The 25,859-nt window shown below is 32.8% G+C and overlaps 1 protein-coding gene and 2 pseudogenes across 2 annotated transcripts in view; 2 read left to right on the forward strand and 1 right to left on the reverse strand.

Annotated features, from left to right (window-relative positions):
* The window catches only part of SLK (STE20 like kinase), a 46,605-nt gene that overhangs the window by 5,925 nt on the left and 14,821 nt on the right, over positions 1-25,859 (forward strand). Inside the window, exons 2-13 of one of the 2 annotated variants that reach the window (XM_016154460.2) lie at positions 4,598-4,762; positions 6,500-6,548; positions 6,873-7,022; positions 11,264-11,336; positions 11,495-11,689; positions 14,687-14,768; positions 16,080-16,208; positions 16,553-17,923; positions 19,953-20,083; positions 20,276-20,399; positions 21,887-22,066; positions 24,556-24,648. In XM_016154460.2, coding sequence (XP_016009946.2) covers positions 4,598-4,762; positions 6,500-6,548; positions 6,873-7,022; positions 11,264-11,336; positions 11,495-11,689; positions 14,687-14,768; positions 16,080-16,208; positions 16,553-17,923; positions 19,953-20,083; positions 20,276-20,399; positions 21,887-22,066; positions 24,556-24,648 — 2,742 coding nt within the window. The remainder of the gene's footprint in view (positions 1-4,597; positions 4,763-6,499; positions 6,549-6,872; positions 7,023-11,263; positions 11,337-11,494; positions 11,690-14,686; positions 14,769-16,079; positions 16,209-16,552; positions 17,924-19,952; positions 20,084-20,275; positions 20,400-21,886; positions 22,067-24,555; positions 24,649-25,859) is intronic. The other variant, XM_016154461.2, reaches the window with a different exon arrangement.
* LOC118604918 lies at positions 2,692-2,810 on the forward strand (annotated as a pseudogene).
* LOC118604083 lies at positions 22,383-22,502 on the reverse strand (annotated as a pseudogene).

The following is a 25,859-nucleotide window of genomic DNA, read 5'->3' on the forward strand; positions in this document are numbered from 1 at the left end:
GGAGGAATATCTTTGAGTTCTCAACCTTGAGATCAAATCATTCAAATTAATAGAATCAGTCCCAGTGAATATTGAAGTGTTTGAGTTCATCTCTCATTCTTTTTATTCTTTGTCTTTTAGATTCTTTTTGTATTCATCTTATTTTTTCCCTTCCCCCTTTTGATTGACTAACACCTCTGTAGTACCAAAGTCATATATGTTTTTATTAAAATATATTTCTTATTGTGAAAATATTTTATAGTCTTGAAATGTAGAAATATAGGAAGAAAATAAATGAGAATTTAAAAATTACTTGTATTGTCACCATCCGGGAAGGTAACCACTGTTGAAACAAGAGTAATATAAGAGGATGTAATTTTTACTCTGTTTTGTTTAGAACATGAAACCAGTACAGGAAACTTAATAAGCTACGTTTTTCTCTAGCCCCCTCTTTGTTTATGTAGAGTGGCCAAGTTCTATTTGTGATTCATGAAAACAAAAACATAGTGATTTTTAAGTGATCATCACTGATCTCTGAAAACTTTTTATTAATAGAAGGCATATCTTCTTTAAAGTAATATCTTAGGGTCTGTTATTCAATTCTTGTTTCTATTAACATTAGTTATTTCGTTACGTCTTTGTGTGAAAAATTTTCATGCTTTTAATTAGTAGATTAATGAGACTTTAACACTTTATAGCTATTTGTTTAAAATAGTTCACATAGTTATCAATTTTTATTTCAGTTTTGATTTTCAGAGTTCTCTAGTACTATATCCTGATAAATGAAGTTATTTTCAAGCAACAATGTAGGAGGCACTATACTTTCTAATGTAACTTTCATTTATTACTTATATTAAACCAAATGGAACCATCGTCAGTTTAATCACTGTATCCAGGGGGAATGGAATAATGAAATTTGTTACTATAAAGAACTTTAGAGATTATCCAGTGTTATTTCTCCCCCTTCATGCCATTCTATTCAGAAGTAAAAGATACATCTTTAAAATCTCTCAGCACATCAGTAGAAGCATGAAGAAGTAGGATGACTTTTAACTCTACTCAAAATATGCTTGGTCTCCTACCAGGGCTCATATTTTATAATGTTCCTCTTCAAGGACAGTTCCTCTGGTCTCTTTCTTCCCAAAGTGTTACATAAAAATGATGAGAGAAAGGCTTATCTGTCACTGACTTATTTCCTCTGAATAAGGGAGGGTAGTATCTTTCTTAGAGATACAAACTGAATGCTGTTTTTCACCAGTTATGATAAACTGTTTGCTTTTTAACATCTCTGAAATTGGGATATATCCTTTATTGATCAATGCCTTAGTATTATTGTTGACCAGGTGGAGGTCATGATATGTTTGTCATTGAACTTAGTTGTATCCCCCATGTCATACAGTTATAGTCCCTTGATGTTTCAATTAATAAATTATTTGAGGACCTTTCGAAGAAAGAAAGTCCTGATTGTTACCTAAACATTTTTAGCACCTGTGGTAAGATCAAGAAAGTAGTATGAGCATTTTGCAAAATAGGAGACAGTGACTTCAAAGAAAATTTTGGAGACAAGTAGCAGAAGAGCAGTGCTGCTTCACCAAAGCTTTTCATGGCCGGAGAATGGTACTGTGTGGAAAACACAGACATTAGACAACTCTGAATGAAAAGTAGTTTAGAAGAGTAAAACTTAAATATGAAGTATTTAATTTTTTATTATGCACAAAGATTATGGATATGCAATAACAAATTTTGTCTAAACATGTCCGAATGAGTTTTTTAAAAAAGGTATAACATAAAAATTCTAAAAAAATAAAGTGTCATAGTTTCGTTGGCAGTTTTTCTTTTTTAGTGAAATATAGGATAACGGTGCATCTTAAAAGGCACCTTAAATTTTATAAAATGTAGTGAGGACCTGTATAAAGTTATCTTTTTATGTGTAACATTCTCTGAACCCTAAACATTAGGGTCATTTAATTAGTAATTAGTATTTTTGCCTCTAGTTTTCCCTAAGGAAGTAAAACAGCAATGATGTACTTAGAAAATGTTAAACAAAAAACTTCTTTTTGAAAGAAAGGTTTTATTTGAGCCAAGTGTTAGCCAGAAAAGGACCGGGTCCTGGAAAATAAAGTCAAACTACTGGCAGCATGGATAGACTAAATAGAAAAGACAAAGATGCATGCCTTACTGGCATTGATAGGCACTTTTATACATTCTGTTTTGGGGAAGAAAGATGTAAGATTTTTAGAAAGAATTTATATTGGATACAGATAAGCAAGGTGAGAAGAGGTAAAGTGGGAGCAGTTCTATGATAAACAGTCTATAAGGAAGAAATATTTACTGCTTTTGATTGGTTAAGGCAACGGTCCTGAAAGTTGTGTAGTATGCAGTGATGTCTAGTGATCAGCTAATAGACCCTGGAGGTTGATTCAAAGCTCCAGCGTACATTCAGGAATATGAGCAGTCTTTTGCAAGTTGTCCCACAGCTATTATCTGGTGAATTATTCCTGTCTCTCTTGCTCTCCCGTCTGCTGTAATTTAGGACATCTCAGAATTTTTCTCTTGACAAAAAAATTCCTAGGCCGATACCTGCTTTATTTTCTTCATCATCATTACCAACATTAGATAATAGATTACTAAGAAATCTCTCAATACTGATTTTTAAGTACTTATTGCTTCTATAAAAATAATAATGTCCATTTTTAAAAGATTAAACAATACGTCTATGGCCATGCTGCTCTGAACAAGCCCAATTCTGTCTGATCTCAGAAGCTAAGCGGGCTTGGGCCTGGTTAGTACTTGGATGGGAGACCACCTAGGAAGACCAGGTGCTGTAGGCGTAAAAAATAAAAAATAAGGATTGTAAGCTGACAAGGTCCTTGCAATCTGCGCGGTCAACCAAGGGTAGCCTTGCCTAAAAAACAAAAAAAAAAAAAATAGTTTAAACAATATGAAAAATAATAAAAAATCAAAAGCGCCTAAAATTCTACCATTCTCACTAATGCTGTCTTTCCACTTACTTCTTATGAAGCTATTCATATGTGAAAATGGATGTGCAGTTTCTGTAAAGTTTCGTATCTCTCATGTTTAGTAATTTGCCTTTTTTCCCATTCAGTGATGTGTTATGGCTGCTATTTTATCTTAAGAAATATTAATTAATTAGGCAATTAATTTTAATGGTTGCATAATGTTCCATTGTAGAATTATATTGAATTATATAAGCAGGTTCTTGTGACTAGACATTTAGGCTGATTAATTTTTCCTTACTAAGCATAGCTTTGATGACTATTTTTATATAAACATATTTTTATTATATAAAATTACCTCCTTACCATAAATTCATGAAAGTGGGATTTGGACATTTATTTATTTATTGAAATACTTATAAATAGCTTTTCAGAGTTTGGTATTTTTTTCTTAATAGATGCAGTTTTGCTGAAGTAATATAATATTGAAATGTCCTTTAAAAACCTAATTAGTATTTTATGATCTGCTTAAGATATGCACTTAGCATAGTGCATAACATGCATTAGTTAATATTTGTGTTTAAGCTATCTTTTAAAATAAGTATGTCAAAAGAATGAGAAGACAAGCCACTAACTGGGAGAAAATATTTGCAAAAGACATCAAGAACATGTAAAGAATACTTGAAACTCAATAATTAGAAAACCAACAATCTGATTTAAAAAATAGGCAAAAGATCTGTACAGACATCTTACCAAAGAAGATATATAGATGGCCAATACACATGGTGAAACTCCAAAACACTGGCAACACCAAATGCTGGTAAGAAGATGGTGCAACAGGAACTCTCATTCATTGCTGTGAGAATGCAAAATGGTACAGTTACTTTGGCAGATGGTTCGGCAGTTTCTTACAAAACTAAACATTTTTACCTTATTATCCAATAATTTGTGCTCCTTGGTATTTACCCAAAGGAGTTGAAAACATAGCCTCACAAAAAACTGCACATGTATATTTATAGTAGCTTTATTTATAACTGCTGAAACTTGGAAACAAGCAAGATACCTTGAGTAGGTGAATGGATAGCATACCTGTATAATGAATTTAGTGCTAAAAAGAAATGAGCTATCAAACCAAGTAAGACATTGAGGAGCCTTAAATGCATGTTATTACATGAAAGAAACCAATCTGAAAAGGCTACATACTGTATAATTCCAACTATATGACATTCTGGCAAAGCAAAACTATGAAGTAAAAGATCAGTGGTTGCCAGAGGTTAGGAAGGGGTGAATAGGTAGAGCACAGAGGATTTTTAGGGAAGTGAAACCTCTGTATATTGGTGCATACATGTCATGCGTTTGTCGAAACCCATAGAATGCACTCCCAAGAGAACGAATTAAATGTAAATTAAGGTCTGTGGGTGATAATGATATGTCAATATAGGTCATCTGTGTAACAAATGTACCATTCTGGTGTGAATTCTTCATAGTGGGGGAGGCTGTGTATGTGTAGAAGTGGGGAGTATATGGGAACTCTCTGTACTTTCTACTGAACTTTGCTGTGAACCTAAAACTGTTCTAAAAAAGAACGTTTATTTAAAAAAATAGTAAAATTAAAAAAAAATAAGTCTGCATTGTGACATTTCTGATACTTTCATTTTTAGGCCCAGAATAAAGAGACCAATGTTTTAGCTGCTGCAAAGGTGATTGATACCAAATCTGAAGAAGAACTTGAAGATTACATGGTTGAAATTGATATTTTAGCATCTTGTGATCACCCAAATATAGTCAAGCTTCTAGATGCCTTCTATTATGAGAACAATCTTTGGGTAATTATTTTCTGTTGATCTATAGGAGTAGTCAAAATGATTTAATTGTCCAAAAGAGGTTTATTATTTGTGAAAGTCTACTTTATGTGTTACTTTTTCTTTTTAGTTACTTGTGTTACTTTAATGAGAGTTGGTCTGCTGATGAGAGCGTCATTAACGACAATTATCCTTAGCTTCAACAGATATTCAGATGTATATTTCATTTTGTACCATATTTCATGATTGTTTGACATTGGAACCAAATGAAGAAACTTTAAGATTATTAAATTTCCTAAATTATGAAATTAGATGGTCTTTTCTTGTAATTTAAATCTAAGCATTTACTTGAAAAGTTTTAAATATTTCTTTTGTTTTCTTAGAAATTATAATTTTCTTACCTTAAACTTTTTTTAAATCATGTAATAAACTATAAAATGCTTGCTAGAAATGTTAAATATTTATCTTCTATATTATTAAGTCCAGCTTTAGTACATGATGTAAGTGGTTAAGGCTGTATGTATAAATTTGGTTTATTCTTAGAGAATATCAGGCACAAATAGATACAGAAATAAAATATTAATATTCATTATAATAACCAGTCACTTCCTTTGTACCAACTCTAAACAAGAGTGCTTTTGAAACAGAGGTTTCGTTTTTCTCTCTGAAGAAAGAAACAGAGTGTTATGGGAGAAGAGTAGGTAGGACAAATAATACCTGACTGGGAATCAAAAGGCCTATATTTTTTGATCCTGGTGCTGGTAGGTAGGAGCTTCAGTAAGTTAATTAACCTTTATGAGTCTGTGTTTCCCCCTAAGGATGAGTAACGATCTACTTCCCAAATTATTTTTCAAATGATATCATGCATTTGAAAGCAATTTGTAATTGACAAGCACCTGTAAAAAAAATCAAGTGTTATTGTATACAGGGAAAACAAAGCAGGAGCTATAGAATTTGTTAAGATATGTAATTTTAAAAAATTATCTATATTATTAGCGTCATATCTTCTAATATAGTTGTTCAGGGCTCTAGCAGAACATTTCCAGAGATTATAATGAAAATGAACTCCTAGACAATTTAATAAAAAGATAGATAAGATCTTTACTCAAGAATCATAAAATAAAAAGTTGGACAGCTGTAAAGGGACAGTCTAGTGGGAGAGGTAGATAATAATTAACCAAAGAATCATAGTAAATAGAAATTTACAACTGTGATAAGGGTTAAGGAAAGGTACCTGGTAGTATGTACCAGGGAGGTTTGGGAAGGCATCCTTCAGGAAGTGATAATTGACCTAGATCAGAAAGTTTTTTGTATATATTTTTCTATTTTTTTTAAACTAAAAATCTCTATGTTTTCAGGATTTATTCTTATTAGTAAAGTTAAAAAATATATTTGGTCACTTAAATTGCAATAGTTACCTTAAAAATGAGAGTAATACGATCTTTTAGTGGTGATGAATTGGATATATAATACTGTTGTGAAGAAAAATCCTGTACTTTGTTATTTTAGAGAAGTAGGAACACTAAAAATGGTGATTAATAAAAATGCACATACTTGCAGGATATATTCTCTTTGTGCTTTCTCCAATGTATATCATTAAGAATTGTAACACTTTTGACAAAGAAGATTTATGGTCAGCATAACATTGTTTTCATAACTTGGGTTATTTGATAGCTGTTTCTTTATCTTTTTTACTAAGTTGGAGAAAAAATGCTCAAACCCAATGTTGTGTTAGACACATGCTTTTTTATTTGCCCACAGATCCTTATTGAATTTTGTGCAGGAGGAGCAGTGGATGCTGTGATGCTTGGTAAACACCTTTTTTTTGTTTTTTCATTCCCTAAATTATACTTAATAAAAGTGAAAGGATTTAAAACATTTATATGTTGATATCTTATTGTTAAGTAAAGTTCAATCAATTAAGAAGTCAGCTTAACTCTCTTTTTCTTGGATAATTGTAATAAAATTCTAAAATGAAATGTTGAGTATAACATGTGAAGAAATAGTCTTTGTAGATATTTAGTTCTAGAATAAATTCACTGTAATGATCCTTGATAGTGATAGTAAAGTTAGATGGCTTGCTGATATGTTTTCACTGAATAAAAATGAAAATTTGTTTACTTTTTCCTTATAGAACTTGAGAGACCATTAACTGAGTCCCAAATACAAGTAGTGTGTAGACAGACCTTAGAGGCGTTGAACTACTTACATGATAACAAAATTATCCACAGAGATCTAAAGGCTGGCAACATTCTTTTTACCTTAGATGGAGATATTAAGTTGGGTAAGTTTCTTAAATAAAAAATTTGATTTGTGCTCTGAGATTTCTTTCCCCCTGTATATATGTGACTTAATTATTGTTTTGTTATGACTCAAATATGTGAAAAATGGAGAATTACTCTCAATTTTTTAAATACTTCCTTAGATAAGTAATTATTCATTAACTCCTAGAGTTCCAAAGTATAGTCACCTAATATAAAGACACTTTAAAAAGAAAGTAAGAAAGGATGGATAAAGGTAAGCTTTAAAAAACTGGTTCTTTTTTCCATTAAATTTTGTATGTAGACTTAATATTTATTAATATAATACATTTGGAGTATCATATAGTATGTAAAACTACTAATTTTGTTTTATCTTTAATTCTAAAACTCATATCTAATGAGATTCTTTTTCATGTTTATTATTTAGTTTTATACTCTATTTTATGTATATCTTGGCTAAACTAACAGTAACTAACCATCTGAAACAATCTGAAAAGGATACCTAAAAGAGGTATAAGGACTACAGTTTTTACTTTTGTTTTTTACATGGGAGAATAAGTGAAACTTCGTAAGAAGAAATAGGTGTAGGTTTAAATGGGAACTTAATTAATTTTATACACACACAGATGGAAGATACAGTCCTCTTTAAGTATACCTAAGATATGAATTATAAAAAATCTGGTGATGAAGTCTAAATTTGTGTATTTTGGAAGCATATTAAAAGGATAAAATATATTCAAAGGCGATGTTGATAGGAGTAATAGCCATTTTACTTCACTTTGTCATGACATCTAAACAAGTATTATTTGATACACTAAATTTCAACCTTTTTATTATGAAATAAACACAGATATAGAAGACTACACAATTTTATACCTTCGTTACTTAACTTAAGATAATGAATTGGTTCTCTTTCATCCTCAGTTGGTGACCAGTATTTTTTAAAATGTCATTATTAATTCATAAATTCATTTTATTTTATAGGCCTCAAATCTATTGCAGTTTTTATCTTTATTTAAACTAACATTGTACCATCTTTGGTGAATGGGAGCTTCTTCAAGTTGACTTGTCAGTCTTTTTGACATGAGTCAAAGCTTCAGTAGCTTTCTTATCTATTAGGTTGAGATGTTTCAGGCTCATATTTTATGTTTCCTGCCTCAGACCTGTGATTAGCCATTTCTTCAAGAAACCTTGGTTTCTTTTGGTAGGATGTGGTATTTCAAGACCACAGTTTGAGTGTCAGAGGTGCCTATAGTCTCTGGATTGGCAATTGGTCTAGGCCTTTCTAAAGAAGAGAGACTCTCATGAGTTCCTATATGTTTCCTATTCAAATTCAACATAAAAGTACCCCCCCCCCCACCCACCTAAGCTCTTCTATATTACATCTGTATCTCCTGAAAGTCATGGTTCTCAAGGACATTGATGATTGATTTAGAATATACCATAAATACTCATTTAAATCCTCATTTCTATATTTATTTAATGCTCATCACTAGTCCTTATATTGATGTCTCTGGTCATGTCTGTTGTCTGAAGTTCATTCTCTGGTAGATTTCTCTTCTTTATATTTTGAAGGTCAGTTTTGTGAGTTAGTCCTTGGTTCGCATTTCTTTCCTTGAGTACCTGAAATACGTTACCCTGTTCTCTTCTGTCATAAAATGTTGTTGAAAAGTTTGGTTTTCTTTCTCTTATGAGTCATATGCTTTTTTTTTCCCTAGATGTCAAGGAATTGTTTTTCTTTAAGGACCAGTAATTTGTCTAGACTTTTCTAATATGTATGTTTTTTATAACAATTCAGCTTTTTTTTCAGTAAGGTGTTTTGGAATTACTGATTTGGTGTTTGTTCTGTTCCCTTGTATTGACTTTCGTCTTTAGGGACTTTTATTATCTGCTTGTGAGATATACCTGTCATCAATACTTACAGCTTTTTCTCAAGTTTCTTTTTATAGTTCTTCATATATTTTTTTTAATTATTATACTTAACAAAATGTACCATCTTAACCATACAGTTCTGTAGCATTAAGTGTGTTGACATGGTTGTGCAACAATCATCACTGTCCATCTCCAGAACTTTTTCACCTTCACCAACTGAGACTCTACCCTTTAAACACTTTTAACTCCCCAATCCCCTCTCTTTCAGCCTCTGGCAACCCCCATTTACTTTCTGTCTATTTGAATTTGACTACTCTAGGTACCTCAAATAAGTGGAATCATATAATATTTTTCCTTTTGTGACTTAGCATAATGTCTTTAAGGTACATCAGTATTGTAGCATGTGTCAAATTACTTTCTTTTTAAGGCCAAATCATATTTTGTTACATGTACATGCTATATTTTTATCCTTTCACTCATTGATAGACACATTGATTGCTTCCACCTTTTGGCTCTTGTGAATAATGCTGCTATGAACATGGGTGTACAAATATCTGTGTGAGCCCCTCCTTTCAATTCTTTTGGCTATTCCAGAAGCAGAATTGCTGTATCATATGGTGATTCTGTATTTAATATTTTGAGGAACCAGCATATTATTTTCCATAGTAGCTGTTCCATTTTCCATTCCCAGCAGCAATGCACAAGGGTTCCAGTTTTTCCACATCCTTGCCAACACTAACAAGGATATATTTTTGATGATAGCTATCCTAGTGGGTGTAAAGTGGTAGTGGGTATGAATTTTATTGTTATTCACTCTTGCATTCTTCCTACTTTAGTCTTTTTTTTTTAATGATGTTTTTTCTAATTTTCTCTTGTGTTCTGCTACCTCATTTCTAAGTCTGACTTATGCTACTCTTTCGTCTTTTGTTTTTTAAAGTCTCATAACTCATTTTGAAATATTATAATTTTGATCCATTTTTGGTGATTGTTTTTCTGTAAATATATTAACATTATTTGAATACAGGAACATACTTTTGTGTAAAATAATGCATACCTTCAAAAATAAGTATATTTTGAAGATTTAAGGATGCCAAAATAGTTTTGAGTTGCTTGAAATCTAAAACAGTTGCAATTTTTTTTCCTACTAATTTGTAAATACTTGCAGAGAACCTTCCATTTCTTTGACATCCTGTTACGTGTACATAGATTTATAGAACCATACTACCCTCATGGACCCAAATTTTTATGATGATCTTATTGGATCACATTATTGCAAATAAAAATAAGTACGTAAAATGTTATTTTAACATACCGATGTGTACATGCCATGTCATTATAAGTAGAAATACAAAGCATATAGTGACCTTCATTTTCCTTTTTGCATAGAAAATAAAAATGCCTTTTGTTCCTCTTTAGTTTACCTCCTTTTCATTAGAGTGTTTAGAGAGGCATGAATGTCGACAGCAGACATTGTTTAGACCTATTTCTAGACCTCCTTCCTGAGTCATGTTCTGAGGGGAGAGAGTTAAGAAGAATAGTGTTATAGGTTCTAGGAAAACTCTAGATTATGTACTGAGCTGACTTTACCTGAGTACAGAACCTCTTCGGGCAGGAATATTATACTGTGATCTCAACTCCTTTCTCCAGAAACATAAGAGGAGCCTTTAAGTAGAGGAAGTAGGGGGTAATAGGGGCGAAGAGTCCTGAATAAATCTATTTGTTGCATTTTCTGCAAATATATTTTCCAACTATAATATGTTCTGTTTGCTTATTTAATTATCAAACATTAACAAAATATTTAATGTAATGAGTGACGTCTACCATGTTAGGAAGCTTGAATTTCATTCCACAGGTAGTAGGTAGCTGCCTATTTATGTTTAAGCAGAATTACATGTTCAAAAAAACCCCATAACATACAATAAACAAATAATTAGAATACAAGGTAGGATTTAATGAGTTTTAAGAGTTCTAATCACGAAATATCACAAAGGTTAAAATTATAGATATGGTTAATAATAGTAACTACCATTTATTGAGTGTATATTCTGTGCCAAATACTGGATTTTTGGTATTTATTTTTGAGAATTGTGGCATGTCAAACGTGAAACTTTTTTTAAAAGATATGTATATATAGTATATAATGGCAAGAGGCAATTCAGGCAGCAGTAACAATTATATTACTGTTAATTGTGGTCTGAACTCTAAGCTTAATTGGTGGGGTTAACATTAATAAAGCTATTTGTTGCTGTTCTCTGTAATTTAAATCAGAAAACAGTTACTAATTTTTTTGTGACATAATCTGATGAGAAAGTTAGCTTTTCCCTTTTGTTGGCAACAGTGAACTTTGCTTAAAAACTATCATTAACACTTTTGTATGATTATTTATTTCAAGCGGATTTTGGAGTATCAGCTAAAAACACAAGGACAATTCAAAGAAGAGATTCCTTTATTGGCACACCATATTGGTATGTGTTCAGTTTTATGGATTTACAGTGTTAGTTATATCAGCAGTTATTACAGTCATTAATTTGTCTACATAATTGGTGATCTATTTATCTTTTATGTGGTTTGCAATCCTATTCGTAAGTTAAACATCTTAACTTTCAGTTCCCTGTTTTTGTAGGATGGCTCCTGAAGTAGTCATGTGTGAAACATCTAAGGACAGACCCTATGACTACAAAGCTGATGTTTGGTCCCTGGGAATCACTTTAATAGAAATGGCTGAGATAGAACCACCTCATCATGAATTAAATCCAATGCGAGTGCTACTAAAAATAGCAAAATCTGAGCCCCCTACATTAGCACAACCATCAAGATGGTAAAGTATTCTAAACAAGCTTTAAAAAAAATTTTTTCCCAGCTTTATTGAAATGTAATAAACAATTAGTTGCTCATATTTACATTGTACAATTCAATGAGTTTTTTTGGCATACAATAATATACCAGTTTCAGTTGTACAACCTGGTACTCAGAGATCCACATAACCTGCAAAGCAGTCACCCCACTAAATCTAGTACCCCAGTTTCCCCCTTACATATTACATTATTAACCATCTTCCCCATGCTGCACCCTATATCTCCATGTCTATTCCTCAACTATCCATTTGTACCTCTTAATCCCTTTGCCTTTTTCCCCCTCCCCCAATCCTTCTCCTGTCTAGTAGCCCTCAAAATATTCTCTGTATCTATGAGTTTATTATTGGTTTTGTTGTTTATTTATTCTTTAGATTCCACATGTATGTGAAATCATCTGATATTTGTCTTTCTCTATACTTCCCATTTCATTCAGCACAGTACTGTCTCTCGGTCCATCAAGGCAATATCTTTCTCCATCCCCTTCCTTTTAGTCTGTGTGTGTCTTTAAATCTGAAGTGAGTCTCTTATAGGCAGCATTTGTAAGGGTCTTGTTTTCTTTTCCATTCAGCCTCTCTGTCTTTTGGTTGGAGCACTTAATTCTTTTCCATTTGAGGGGCTTATTGATAGGAATATAGTTATTACCATTTTTTATTCATGTTCTTGATACATGTTCTTTCTTCTTGAAGAAGTCCCTCCAACTTTTCCTGTAATACTAGCTTGGCGTTGGTAAATTCCTTTAGCTTATTTTTGTCTGGGAAGCTCTTTATCCGTCCTTCAACTCCAAATAATAGCTTTGCTGGATTAAGTATACTTGGTTGTAGATCCTGGGGTTTCATCATGTGGAATATTTTGTGCCAAGCCCTTCTGTCTTGCATAGTTTCTTTTGAGAAATCAGCTGCCTGTCTTATGGGTGCTCCCTTGTAGGTAACTAACTTCTCTTTTGCTGCTTTTAAGATTCTCTCTTTGTATTTAACCTTTGGCATTTTAATTACGATGTGTCTTGGTGTGGGCCTATTTGAGTTCATCTTGTTTGGGACTCTCTGAACTTCCTGGGGTTGTATTCTATTTCCTTCACCAGGTGAGGGAAGTTTTCCAACATTATTTCTTCAAATAGCTCTTCAGTGTCTTGTTTTCCTTCAAATATCCTTATGACACAGATATTTTTACATTTAATAGTGTCCCATATGCTTCTTAAATTATTATTATAGATTTGGCTTCTTTTTTCTTGCCATTCTGAATGAGTGTCCTCAGCTTCTCCATCTTCTATATTGGTGGTTTGATCCTCTTCTTTATCCACTGTTTTTTCCATCTAATATACTCTTCATTTCGGATAATGTGTTCTTCATTTCTGGCTGGTTCCCTTTTATAATTTCCATTTTATTTTTTATGTTTTTTTTTTTTTTTATCTCTTTGTTAAAGTTCCCACTGAATTCATCTACACTTCTCATAAGTTCATTGGGCATCTTTATAACCAGTGTTTTGAACTCTGCATCTTTTAGATTCCTTGACTCCATTATTCTCGGATCTCTGTTCTGTTCTCTCATATGGTTTCTACTTCTTCGTCTTCCTATTTTGACTGTCTTTCTGTGTCTGTTTCTATGTACCAAGGAAAGCTCTTAAGTCTCCCGGTCTTATTAGTAGGTGTCCAGTGGCACAGTCCTGAGAGGGGTTCAGCTACAGGCCAGATTTAGCCCTAGGCTATCCCCCTCCAGGGCCACCTGTTAAGATTCAGCAAGCAATCCACAGATGCTGTGCTTACAGTTGCCTCAAGAAATAACACCAGAAACCGAGGCCAGCTGCCACTACTGTGAATCTTGGCTCTGCTCAGCAAGGAGCACCTGACTCGACCAGGACACACCTGGATGTGGCTTGGATGGGGCCGCAAGTTGGGGGAGCGGAGTTTCAGGGACTCCTCTGGGCAGAGTGACCTCTGTTATCCAGTTTGATGGTGTCTCAGCTTTGGTGGTGCTGCATCAGGATACTGAGAGGGGAATGGGCTCAAAAGAGGAACAGTGGTACCGCAGACACTTCTGTCTGGGAGAGACCCTCGCCTCTGGCCCTCGCTCCGACAACTCAGCTTCCCCCTGTAAGTCACTGGTGCCCTCTGCATAGCTGAACTGGTGCTGTGCTCAGAGCAAGCAGGTCTGTCACCGGGAAAGTCCGCTTGTGAACATGGCCCCTTTAAGAGGCATCTGCAGCTGCTGCTGCCTCAGCCTCCGTCCCAACTCAGCAGCCCCGCATTCTTGCCCTGTCCTACCTTCTGCCATTGCAAGGTGATTTCTTAGTTCTCTCCATTGTTGTATGGGTTGTTCATCTAGGTCCTAGGTGATTTTCCTTTCTGTTTGCTCCTTGTTTCTGTCACAACTTTGATTTGGTCACCAGAAGGATGAACAGAGCCTCTATCATCTACACCATTATTTTTTAAACAAGCTTTTTAAGAAGCAAAACTTGATGCTTTATTCTTCTAATTTTCCTAGGGTACTTAAATTTATGGTACAAAGACTGCATGAAGTACAAAACTGATTTTTGGTGTATTTTCAAGGCTTAAGGACCGTATAAACTCTTATAACTAGCTTTTCCCATAAATTTGAAAATACCAGAGAATTCTGTTCTACATGAAAAAAATATTTTCTGTACTATGAGAAAGTGAGGCATATATGTGTTTGATATATATTTGTGGACTTTAATATAATAGAAGAATTTTCTTGATTTTTGGCATACTTGTGAATATATGGCTATATCCCAAATGCTAAAACTATGAACTAACTTGCATATATGTGTCACTTGTATTTAGAAATGAATAACTTATGAAATCTTAATATTCTCATTAACTAGTTTTCCTATGTTCAATTAATACTATTATGTACATAGTGAAACTTAAGCATAATTTATCAGAGTTTGTTTGATTTCAATAACAAGAAAGTAAAATAGAATATTATTGTTAAATTTTTATTTTGAAGGTCTTCAAATTTTAAGGATTTTCTAAAAAAATGCTTGGAAAAAAATGTGGATTCCAGATGGACTACATCTCAACTACTGCAGGTAAGATAAGAGTAGTATGATAGCAAACCATATAGTTGTTTTAACATCTTCTTAAGAAGAATAGTTTTAGATTCATTTATTATGCTTGCTTTGTACTTGAATTTCCCTGTGGAAACTCAAAGTTGTTATTTGCTTTACAAACATATATGTACTGTCATTAATGAAAAGGCATTTCGCTTATCAGTCATTCCTCCTGTGCTTTTTAAATTTAGTTTAATTGTATTATTTTCTTTTGTGGGTTATTTCCACTTCGTTAGTTGCTTCCATTTTGTCTCTCCAGTTACTAGAAAGCAAGCACCTTGGGAGTGGGGCACGAGCTAATTAATTTTTTTATATCTGTTACAATAAGGGTAAATGTTCAGTATATAGTGCTGACTTTAAAAAGTGGTGTTAAAGTGATTGGGTAATTTTGTTTCATAGCAGGACCAGTTCATAATATTTGAAATAAAATTTCGTCAAATAATTAATATTACAGGTGGACAAAAAGAATGACATCTTGAGGCACTTACTATTCGGTTGAGTATTGTGTAGCTCTTGGACTATAATATTTTAGGTTGATCTGCTTATCTGGGGGGAAAAGCAGGAAAAATTGCCTTGTTCTATGCCAACAGGTATATCCCTGAAACACACTTTCTTTTATTATTTCAGTACCCCCACATTTGAAGGCCTTAGTCTATAATAGACACTGTTAAGAGCTGAGTACACAGAGATGAATAACATGTCTTCTTCTTATTAAGAATATTATAACCATGTCAAAAAAGCAGGTGTTTGTAGACGCTGTTAACAACTTTAAAGCTTTTCGTAATTCTTTTATTAAGGCTTTATACGGGATTTATGTGTGTTGTTACTTTTTAAGAACTGGTAATGTATTAACTTGAAACTTACTTCAAATTTTAATTTACATTGTAGATTAGGAAATGTTGAAGCATACACAGAAATACATGTATCTATCTACTACCCAGATATAATGTGTTGTTGTTGTTGTTATTATTTTCTTTAAGATTTAAATTTTTTAATGATGAGATTGCATAATGAAATGTGTTATTATTTTTGACATATTTCATTCAGATTCTTGAAAAAGAGGTAAAGATACAGTTGCAGGCAGCCTGCTACTCCTGCTCAATCCTCATCCCCCTTGCCTCCTTTATTCCCCAGATATAATGTTATCTGAAGTCGTATATTTCTTGCCCATGTGTTTATATTTTTAACACAGTAATTTTTAACATAGTAATATGTTTTATGTGTTTGAAACTTACTTTACATGCAAGCCTTTAGCCGTTATTGAACATGCTCTCTTTAATGATCAAACAGCATCCCTTTGTTACTGTTGATTCCAACAAACCAATCCGAGAGTTGATTGCAGAAGCAAAGGCTGAAGTAACAGAAGAAGTTGAAGATGGCAAAGAGGAGGAGGAGGATGATGAAACAGAAAATTCTCTGGTCAGTATTTAGAAAGGAAATTTTATTTAGGTAATTTTTAGAGTTGGGTTTCGAGGTATGATTACACCTGTATCTAAGGATAAATCGATGGGTAGCAGTACAAACCTTTAATTTTAGAGGTGAAGATTAATTAATAGCAAGTTAGCTCTTGCTACCCGTTTTTGTCATAATTGTTATGTGAAGATCTGTCACTTCTTTAAATTTTTTAACGTAATCAGTTTACTGAATAAAGATTAAATCATATGTAAATTAAATAATTTTTAAAAGTATGTATTAAAAACATTATTTTGGTTACCATCTTAAAATTATATTTTAACACTAAAAATATATAAAATCTTTTTTAGCCAATACCTGCAAGTAAGCGTGCCTCCTCTGACCTTAGTATTGCCAGCTCTGAAGAGGATAAACTTTCACAAAATGCTTGCATATTGGAATCCGTCTCAGAAAAAATAGAACGTAATACTCGTAAAGATAAATTTAACAACAGAGTTCTTAATGAAAAACTTATCACCAATGAGCCTGAAAAAGCTGTGGAGGTTACTGATGAACATATTAATGATACTAATTTAGAAGATATGGCTGAACTTCATACTAGAACAACAATAATCAAGGAAAATGGGAGAGAAGAGAAGAGACCTAGGCTTGAAAATCTACCTGACACAGAAGACCAAGAAACAGTAGACATTAATTCAGTCAGCGAAGGAAAAGAGAATAATACAGTGATAACTTTAGAAACAAATAATGAGCAGAATCTGAAACCTGAGGAAGAAAGGGATCAGGAAAAGCAACAGATATTTGAAAATAAAGTTATAACATCTGAAGAAATTAAAGATATTACTATTCAAACAATGGATTTAGTTTCTCAAGAGACTGGAGAAAAAGAGGCAAGTATTCAGGCAATTGACAATGAAGTTGAACTTACAGACATCCAAAAGAATTTGGTAAACGATGAGAAAACTCAAAAAGATGCGATTGGTGATACAAGCAATGCAGTAGGAACAAACGAGGCAGTAGATGTTGTTCGGAAGGCAGTCGAAAATAATGCTGAGGATGCTCAGAATAATGATGGGAAAGAAATGGTTGAAGTAGGCCAGGAATTAGTAAGTAAATCTACAGAGAGTCCTGAGGTTATTTGTACTGAGGAAGTTCCTGTTAAAGAAATAGTCGAAACTAATGAGATAGATCAAAAATCTGTAGAAGGTAAAGGTGAGGAACAGTTAATCAACAGTTCTAAGAACAGAGTGGAGACCAATGAGGAACCCAGGACAAATGAAGTTGAGCAAATTACGGAGTCAAGTAGCACTGAAGAAATAGAGGTCAGCGGTGCAGTGATTCATACTGACCAAAAGCCTTTAGGAAGTGAAACGCAGGATGCTCATGAAGCCACTACTCAAACAGATACAGAGCAAAAGGAAATTCCATGTGAAGTGCCAATTAAAACAGAACCTGAAGTTACAGCCACTTCAAAGCCCAGTGAACCTCAGCCCGTCCCAATACCCAGTATTAATATCAATTCTGAAGATACAGAAAGTAAAGGAGAAATAGGTGCTTCATCAAAAACTGAAACCCTGCTAATACCAGAATCTGAGAATCAGAAGGAAAATGATACTGATTCAGGCACTGGTTCTACTGCTGATAATAGCAGCATTGACTTGAATTTATCCATCTCTAGCTTCCTAAGCAAAACTAAAGACAGTGGATCAATATCTTTACAAGTAAGTGTACATGAGTCCTCATTTGGGTTTTTCTTTGTTGTTTTGGCAATTTAGAGTTTATGTGAAACTGATGTTTTGAAAATAAAATAGTACTAAATCAGTATAGTATTAACCCCATAACATTCTTAAGGCCTGTGAAGGCAGTCAATCAAAAACAAACGAGAGAGGTTCTGGATATTAACATTAAATGTTTTGGTAGTATCTACTTATTTTTTGCCAACGATATAAACAGTGTAACAGTTATTTAGTGTGATTTGAGTTCTCTTATTGCACATACCTATAATACTATTTTAGCAAGAATCAATAATGTATGAAATTGTTGAGAAATTGAAGGAATGATCTTTTTTAAAGCACATTTAGGGTGCAAACAGCCTTTGATTTACCACCGGCCCATACAAAAGACCACCGTTCCTTCCTTAGTCGTAGCCATAACAACTACCATGAGAACCATCGTGGGAAAACAAAATAAAAAACTAAAACCCAGAACACTTGCAGTTTTAGACTAAAATTGTCAAGTTTAGTATGCTTAAGAGTTACTAGGGGGAGCTAAGTAGAAGTATAAGGTGGGACCCAAGAATCAGTTATTGTTACAAAATGTCCCATGGAATTCTATACAGGTGAGCCATTAAATAAAGATCCTGAGTTGACAGCGGAAGAGAAGGCTGTAAACAACAGAAACAACTTAGCAACACTGACCTTGGGGATAGGACTCCGCAAGGCATGACTGACCAGCCTGCCTGTGTGCCCCAAATTATTACATGTCTTGCCTAGATTGTCTTCAGTTGTCAGTTGATTTTGTTTCACTGACCAAAATTATATTAATCTGAAGTTCATTCACTGACTTAATAGCCTCTTTTAAAAATACAGATAATTCTGTGGGAAGTTGATATTTATTATGGATACGTTAGTAGGAACTTAAGAAATGGAAAGTTTGGCAGTTATGGGGAGGTAGATCCATTTGGGGGGTATGCCAATTTTAGGTTTTGGAGGAAGCCTGGATAGGGTGCCATGGTCTAGAGCTTAGGGAAAGGAGCATGAGGATAATGGGAACCTGGAGAATATACCAATAAAGGGTTGCAGAACAATGACAGAAGAGTGCCAAAGATAAACTTTAAATTTTTAATACATTTTGAATTTAGTATTTTTACATTCCACTTTTTCTTTCTTTGCTTTCTAACCTTTTTCCTCATATCAAAACCAAGTAATTATCTACTCTGAATACTTATATGTTTACCAGATATGTTTGTATGTTATGCTTCTATTATTTCTATTTGGATTTAAAAAGCATTTGAATGTCAGTCAAGAAACGAAGAATTTGGTCTTAATAAAGAATTGTAGGCAATAGCTAGCAGGCAAATCTGGTGCTTTTGAGGTACAGTAGAGGTGCTTTCTGTCTAGTAACTCTAAAATCACACATTCGTCTCTGGCCCTGAGGTGGAGGAGGGCTGTTGATATTATTATGGTTGATGAAATGGATTTGAGTCCCAGTCCTGGTAGTTAAACATTTCTTCGGGAGCCTTTTCAAAATACAAATTCCCAGCCACCCTCAGCCTTATTGATTTAGATTCCTTAAGGAATGAGCCCCAGAAATTCATTTTTAAGTGTTTTGTCAGTGGTTCTAAAACTGAAAAGCAGAGATATCTGAGAAACTACAAGGTGAAAATATGAAAAAAAAAAATGGTTAACGTGTAAAAGTTATACTAATTAGTATACTAATTATTGCCTATAATTCTTAATGTGAATTGCTCATTATCACTGTGCCTGATTATGATGTGATAGCATAAAAATTATACATGTACATCACCAAAATGCATAATTATCACTTGAAAAAATTTTGATTTCATCTATAAAGTCACATGAAAGATGAGATTTAAGATACAACTGGTTTCACAGGTGGGTCTTATATTGATTTATATTTTCTTTACATGTGTAGTCTTCATGGCTGTTCAGTTTTTTATTTTTAAGAAGAAAATGTTTTCTATCTCTAATATTACCCATATAAAGCTAACTAAAATAAAACCTCATTCAGGAAACAAGAAGACAAAAGAAAACATTGAAGAAAACACGCAAATTTGTTGTTGATGGTGTAGAAGTGAGTGTAACAACATCAAAGATAGTTACGGATAGTGATTCCAAAACTGAAGAATTGAGGTTTCTTAGGTGAGTAGAGAAACAACATAATTAAAATGAGTAAGTCTAAAGAATAGAGAAATGAGGAAAGTCTTGGCTAATTTTGGATTATTTTGTTACTTTTTCATTAGAAAGAAACTATTTTTAAAGTTTTTTTAAAGCATTGCTTCAGAGGTGTAATTTTTGCTATCTTCCTCTATCATTGCCGTTAAATTTTATCAGACGTCAGGAACTTCGGGAATTAAGATTTCTTCAAAAAGAAGAGCAAAGAGCCCAACAACAGCTCAATAGCAAACTGCAACAGCAACGAGAACAAATTTTCCGGCGCTTTGAGCAAGAAATGATGGTAAAATCTTAGATTTTTGTACCATTTTGACCATAATTGTACCAGTTTTAGACCATAATTGTCAAGTTTAGTGTGTTTAAAAGTTACTAGGGGGAGCTAAGTGCTTTAAGAAAGAACCAACTGCTGGCGTTTAGAACTTGTTCTCTGATTACTAGAATTTTCTGACTCTGTAATGTATTTCTGGTCTTTATCTCTTCAGTGTTCTGGATGCATTTTTTTTGGCTTCTTACCCAAAAAGATCTTTCATCTTGATCTTCCTGTCACTGACTTATAGTGTTTTTCTTTGGTTAAAATCTGTCATGAAAATTTGGAATCATGAAGCTAGTAGATGGGTTCACAAAGTTCTTAGTTGCTCCTATTGCTGGATAATTTTTCATCATTACAATTTGACCCCCCTGATTTTAGAATTCCAAGATTTTAAGATAGTCTAGAGTTGTATTTAAACCTTGCTAAGTATTAGAACTTCTTGTGGGCTTTTCCAAAACCCACTTAACTTCTCTGGCTCCTACAGTTACGCTTCCACAACCCTATTCACAGCTGCTAGAGAAATTAATGCTGACTAGTCAAGGGTAATGTCACTGAGTCTTGATTTTTACCTTGTGTCCAATGTTGGAAAAGGAATTAGTTGTGTGATATAACATTTTAATAACTTATTTTGAACATCCATCCAGCTTAATGTAGGTTAGAAAGAAGATCATTTGAAATGTTATAGTATTTGTGCTTTGAATATAGATCTTTTGCTGTTCTTATAATTGGTAAGGATTGTTTTATGTGAAACGTGATATTGTTGATTACATTTGGATCAACTGAAAATTCCTAAGAAAATAACTTTCTGTTCTTGTTGAGTATTTTTATGATACTTATATTCTATTTTCCAGAACCTTATAAAAACGATTTCTTTTCCCACAAAATATTTTTCAGTATGTTTTGGTTTTTAACTTTTTTAAAGAAAACACCCTTTACAAATATCTAACTCTGCTTATATCCAAAATTGCAATGTTACTAAAGTTTTATATAAGCAGCAATTTTTTGTTGAATGAGTAAATTTATAATTCTAAACGATTCATTTAAATGAAAGGATGTTTATTTTAAGAATCTTAATGAAGGAATAATAAATTTGAAAATGACATTGGTACATTATTAAAATAATAGACATTCTGCATCCATGGATTCCCAGCTGTGGATCAAAAATAGTGTTTTTAATTTGTAGTTGGTTGAATCTGTGGATGCAAACCCTGGGGATACAGAGAGCCAAATGTATATTTATTGAAAAAAGTCCATATATAAGTTCAAACCGTGTTGTTCAAAGGTCAACTGTATTTATTATCCACATTAGAAGATAAACAATGCTTATCTTTTTTGAAAAATTTCATATTTTAGTGCATTTGACTTGTTCTGGTTATGTACTTTTAGTAAACATCTTCATAATAATGGGTTGATATGACTGACAGAAAAGTTAAACAATCTTGAGCAACATTGTTTTACAGAGCAAAAAGCGACAGTATGACCAAGAAATCGAGAATCTAGAAAAACAACAGAAACAGACTATTGAACGTCTAGAACAAGAACACACAAATCGCTTACGAGATGAAGCCAAACGCATTAAAGGAGAACAAGAGAAAGAGTTGTCCAAATTTCAGAGTATGTTGAAGAACCGAAAGAAGGAGGTAGGTATTTTTTAATTACTAAAGCTATTTTTTTTTATTGTACATGTAAGGCTGTCTAAGGAATTAGGAATAATACCTGATAGTTAAATAGCACTCATTCTACCCCCCACCCCAACAGTCATGTAGGGCAGTAGTAGTGAGGTCAGGTGTTATCCCATTTTACTGCCAAGAAAACTGAAGTAGAAGATGTTGAAATGGCTTGTTCAAGTTCACAAACTGCCCTTAAAAATGTCCAGCTAAATGTTGAACCGTCTTCATTTTCCTTTTGGACTATCATTTCTGCCTATGACAGAAATTTTATTTTATTTTTTTAAAATGCCTTCAGCACCTGGTCTTCCTAGGTAGTCTCCCATCCCAAGTACTGACCAGGCCCGACCCTGCCTAGCTTCCGAGATCAGACGAGATAGGGCACATTCAGGGTGGCATGGCTGTAGATAGAAATATTTTTTAAAGAAAACTTACTATGTTCCGTTTGCAGATGGCAGTAATAATTCATCATACTATTTGTAATATTTAATTCATATTGAAAATTTTTTTCTTGATTAGCTTGATTGCCTTTCTTGGACATATGCCAAAACAAAAGCTGAGTAACCTGAAATTTGAAATAATATCTATAATTATGTTCATTAGATTGCGAGATACTTTGAAGAATCACGAGTAGAAAATATCTGTAACGTTATTTGAGTAGAATGAATTTTTTCATTTTCCTGAAATTATTCCATATTGTTATAAAATCTGTTTGTGGTATGAAAGAGTGTCCTTGATTGAGATTTACATATTGTGTGTGTTTTTTTCTCCCTAAAATAAAACTAAGAGAGCATACGTATAGGCAGTTTTCAGAGATAATTTTGCCATTTATTATATACCTTTAGGAAGAAACTGTACTTTTTTATAATGACAAAAGACAGCAGGGGAAATAATTATGACCATATCTATTAGATTGGAACCAAAGTATTTCAGCCAAATTAGTGAATGCAGTTTTACTTTTGTTGCATGTCTCAAATACCCAGATTCATTGACTTGAACATTCAAATTATGCAGAAAATTGAACATCATATTGCTGAACTTGAGAATCTCTTTTGAAAAGGATAGAATCAACATTAATAAATGTAGTGTGTTCTATGAGTTCTTTAGGTAAAGTTGAATGAAGTAATACATAATTTTATTTGATGTAGCTACTATTTCACAAATTACTGTTTCATGACTTTATTATATTTTATAAAGAATTGCTCTATATCATGGTGTATAACTTTTACTGATGCAACTTGTTAATTTTCTTGAAATCATGGGTAGTTGTCATTGAGTGGTTGTTTTTCAATATGAGATTAAATAAAAGTAATTTTATAGGTAAATATTTAATCCTAAATATATAAAAGTCTGTAATTATTGTTAGTGTTTGGGGATAGGAAAGTTTTAGCCAGTGAACCTGTTAGAGATATACGTATTTTAAATAACTATATTATGTATTTTTTTCCTGTCACTGAACTTCTTGCATTTGGGGAGTTTCTTTCTTCTAATGGTGATTTGGTTTCATGAGGAATTACTGATGGGAAATTCTAAATACACTGTTAAATTAAAATCAGTCTCTTTCACGGACCATCAGTAGCATGTGGTGATTTGGAATCTGGTTGCTTTTGGTGCTTCTACTTGTAAATACATGATTGTTTTTCATAGTTGGATTATAGGTTTGTTTTTAGGTGGAATACATATCTGGAATTTTGAAATGATTAAAAGAAGGAGCTCTAAAGTATTTCATTTTATAATATACTTTATCTTATAATCAGTACATTAAAATCATTTTGTGAGTGCTTATATTACTGCTTTTAAAGTTGACAATTAAGTTTGGCTTAAACTGTCAACAAAGGAGCATGTTATCCTAATCCAACACAAAATCATCAGATATGTTCATTTTTCTCACACCGTGTATAAAATGGTGTGTTTTATGAAAAAAGAAAATCCAGTGTCCATTTATTTTTTCTTTGTGTATTCTAAGACTTATTTTCCCTTTTTCTTTTGGTCTCATTAAGTGGATTTTATTTAAAATTATTTCTTTGGTTTTTATGAAGCCAATTATGAAATTTTTCATTTTATAAATGGCATTAGCTTTCTTATATGTCCAGAATTTCAGACAGTGTCAATAAACATGTTTATAATTTTATGATCTTTCAAGGTCAGTTGAGTTTGTCACCTTTAGTTCAGGATCATTGCTGCAAGTAATCCTTTACTGATTGTCTGTGGATTTTTAAGAGAATGATACGTTAGGGATAATCAAGCAACTAATTAACCTCTACATGGTGTAATGTCCCTTTCTGCACTGAGATTTAGCATATTCTGTCCTTTCATTCTTTTTCACCAAACTAACCCCTATACTAATGCATGTTAAACTATCTAACGGCTTTAATATTTGACTTTTAGCTTGTCTGCTCACACAAATGCTTGCTATGGAGAAAGTATTATTTCCCCACTTCCTGCATGCTTATACACTGTAGGTTATAAATGAAGTGGAGAAAGCACCCAAAGAGCTGAGAAAAGAGCTCATGAAACGCAGGAAAGAGGAGCTTGCACAAAGCCAGCATGCTCAGGTAACAGCAGCAGCTTAATGCTACTAAAAACAGAAAGCATTCTCACAGCTCAATAAACCATGGTTGAAAGGATAAATTCTAATTATATTTATTAGATGATGTCGACTTCTCATACAAAGGTTCCCAGAGCATTCTTTATGTGGTACTAAATTCACACTAATGGTGACATTTAAGTTGCTAATATAAAATTAAGTGGAATGTTTGGAAAGCTGACTCCAGATGAAATAAAGAAGTGTGTTAATATATAATCCACTGTATTCTTATTTTAATCATGATAGAAGCTTATATTTTATATAGTAATGTCAAGGTTTAATAAGGCTTTTAGGATAGAAAAATACAGAGGTTGAGTATGAAAAGAATGCCTATTAAAAGGCCGTTGTTTCTATAAAGTTCAAAGTTAAAAGAAAAATGGTAAAGGTAATGTTAAATGGTCAATCAAACATTTATTACTGTTAAACTCAACAACATAAACAACTTAAAGCCAGATTTTAAATATTAAGTATGTTTTTCTTTTTGATTCAGAATTTAGTAATTTAAAAAATAGGCTATTTTTTTTTACCTATATATACTTGATTCAGGTTATGATAAGGCTAAGCCAATTAAGATCTTTATAAAACTAGATAAATTAGTCTTTTCAACATATTCTTCTAGAATTATTCTACATGACTACGAGGTCTTTTATACTAGGAATCATCTTTAATTAAGTTTGTACTCAGCCTGGAGGCAAAGAGGAATGAGCTCAATTTGTAGTTACATAAGTCAAGGAAAGGAAGAAGAGACATGGATTATATATTAACTGTTGCTTTAAATTATCTTTTTAATGTGATTTTATGTGGTTTAAAAAGTAGTTCCTAGACTTTTGAATTTTATAGACCCATGAAAAATAGTAACAACAAAAGCTATTGAGGACCATGACAAATGGATTGCCACTCATTTTTCTTTCTTTGTTTTTGCCTAGTAAGGATATTTTTAAATTGCCATTTACTTGTCACCATCATTTTAAAGGAGAGACTATTTTAACACTATGAGAAATAAGAAAAATATCTCAGAATTCAAAATTTTAATAAAACTAGCCTATTTGAATAAATTTAGTTTTTGCTGTGAACCAGGAAAAATTTTGTCTTGGCTAAATAACAAGCCCAGCATTTATTATGTGTCAAGTACTGTTCTGAATGCTTTACCTGTATAAACTCATTTAACCTCCCATCGTA

The sequence above is a fragment of the Rousettus aegyptiacus genome, unplaced genomic scaffold, assembly GCF_014176215.1.
Source record: "Rousettus aegyptiacus isolate mRouAeg1 unplaced genomic scaffold, mRouAeg1.p scaffold_m13_p_6, whole genome shotgun sequence".
NCBI lineage: Eukaryota > Metazoa > Chordata > Mammalia > Chiroptera > Pteropodidae > Rousettus > Rousettus aegyptiacus.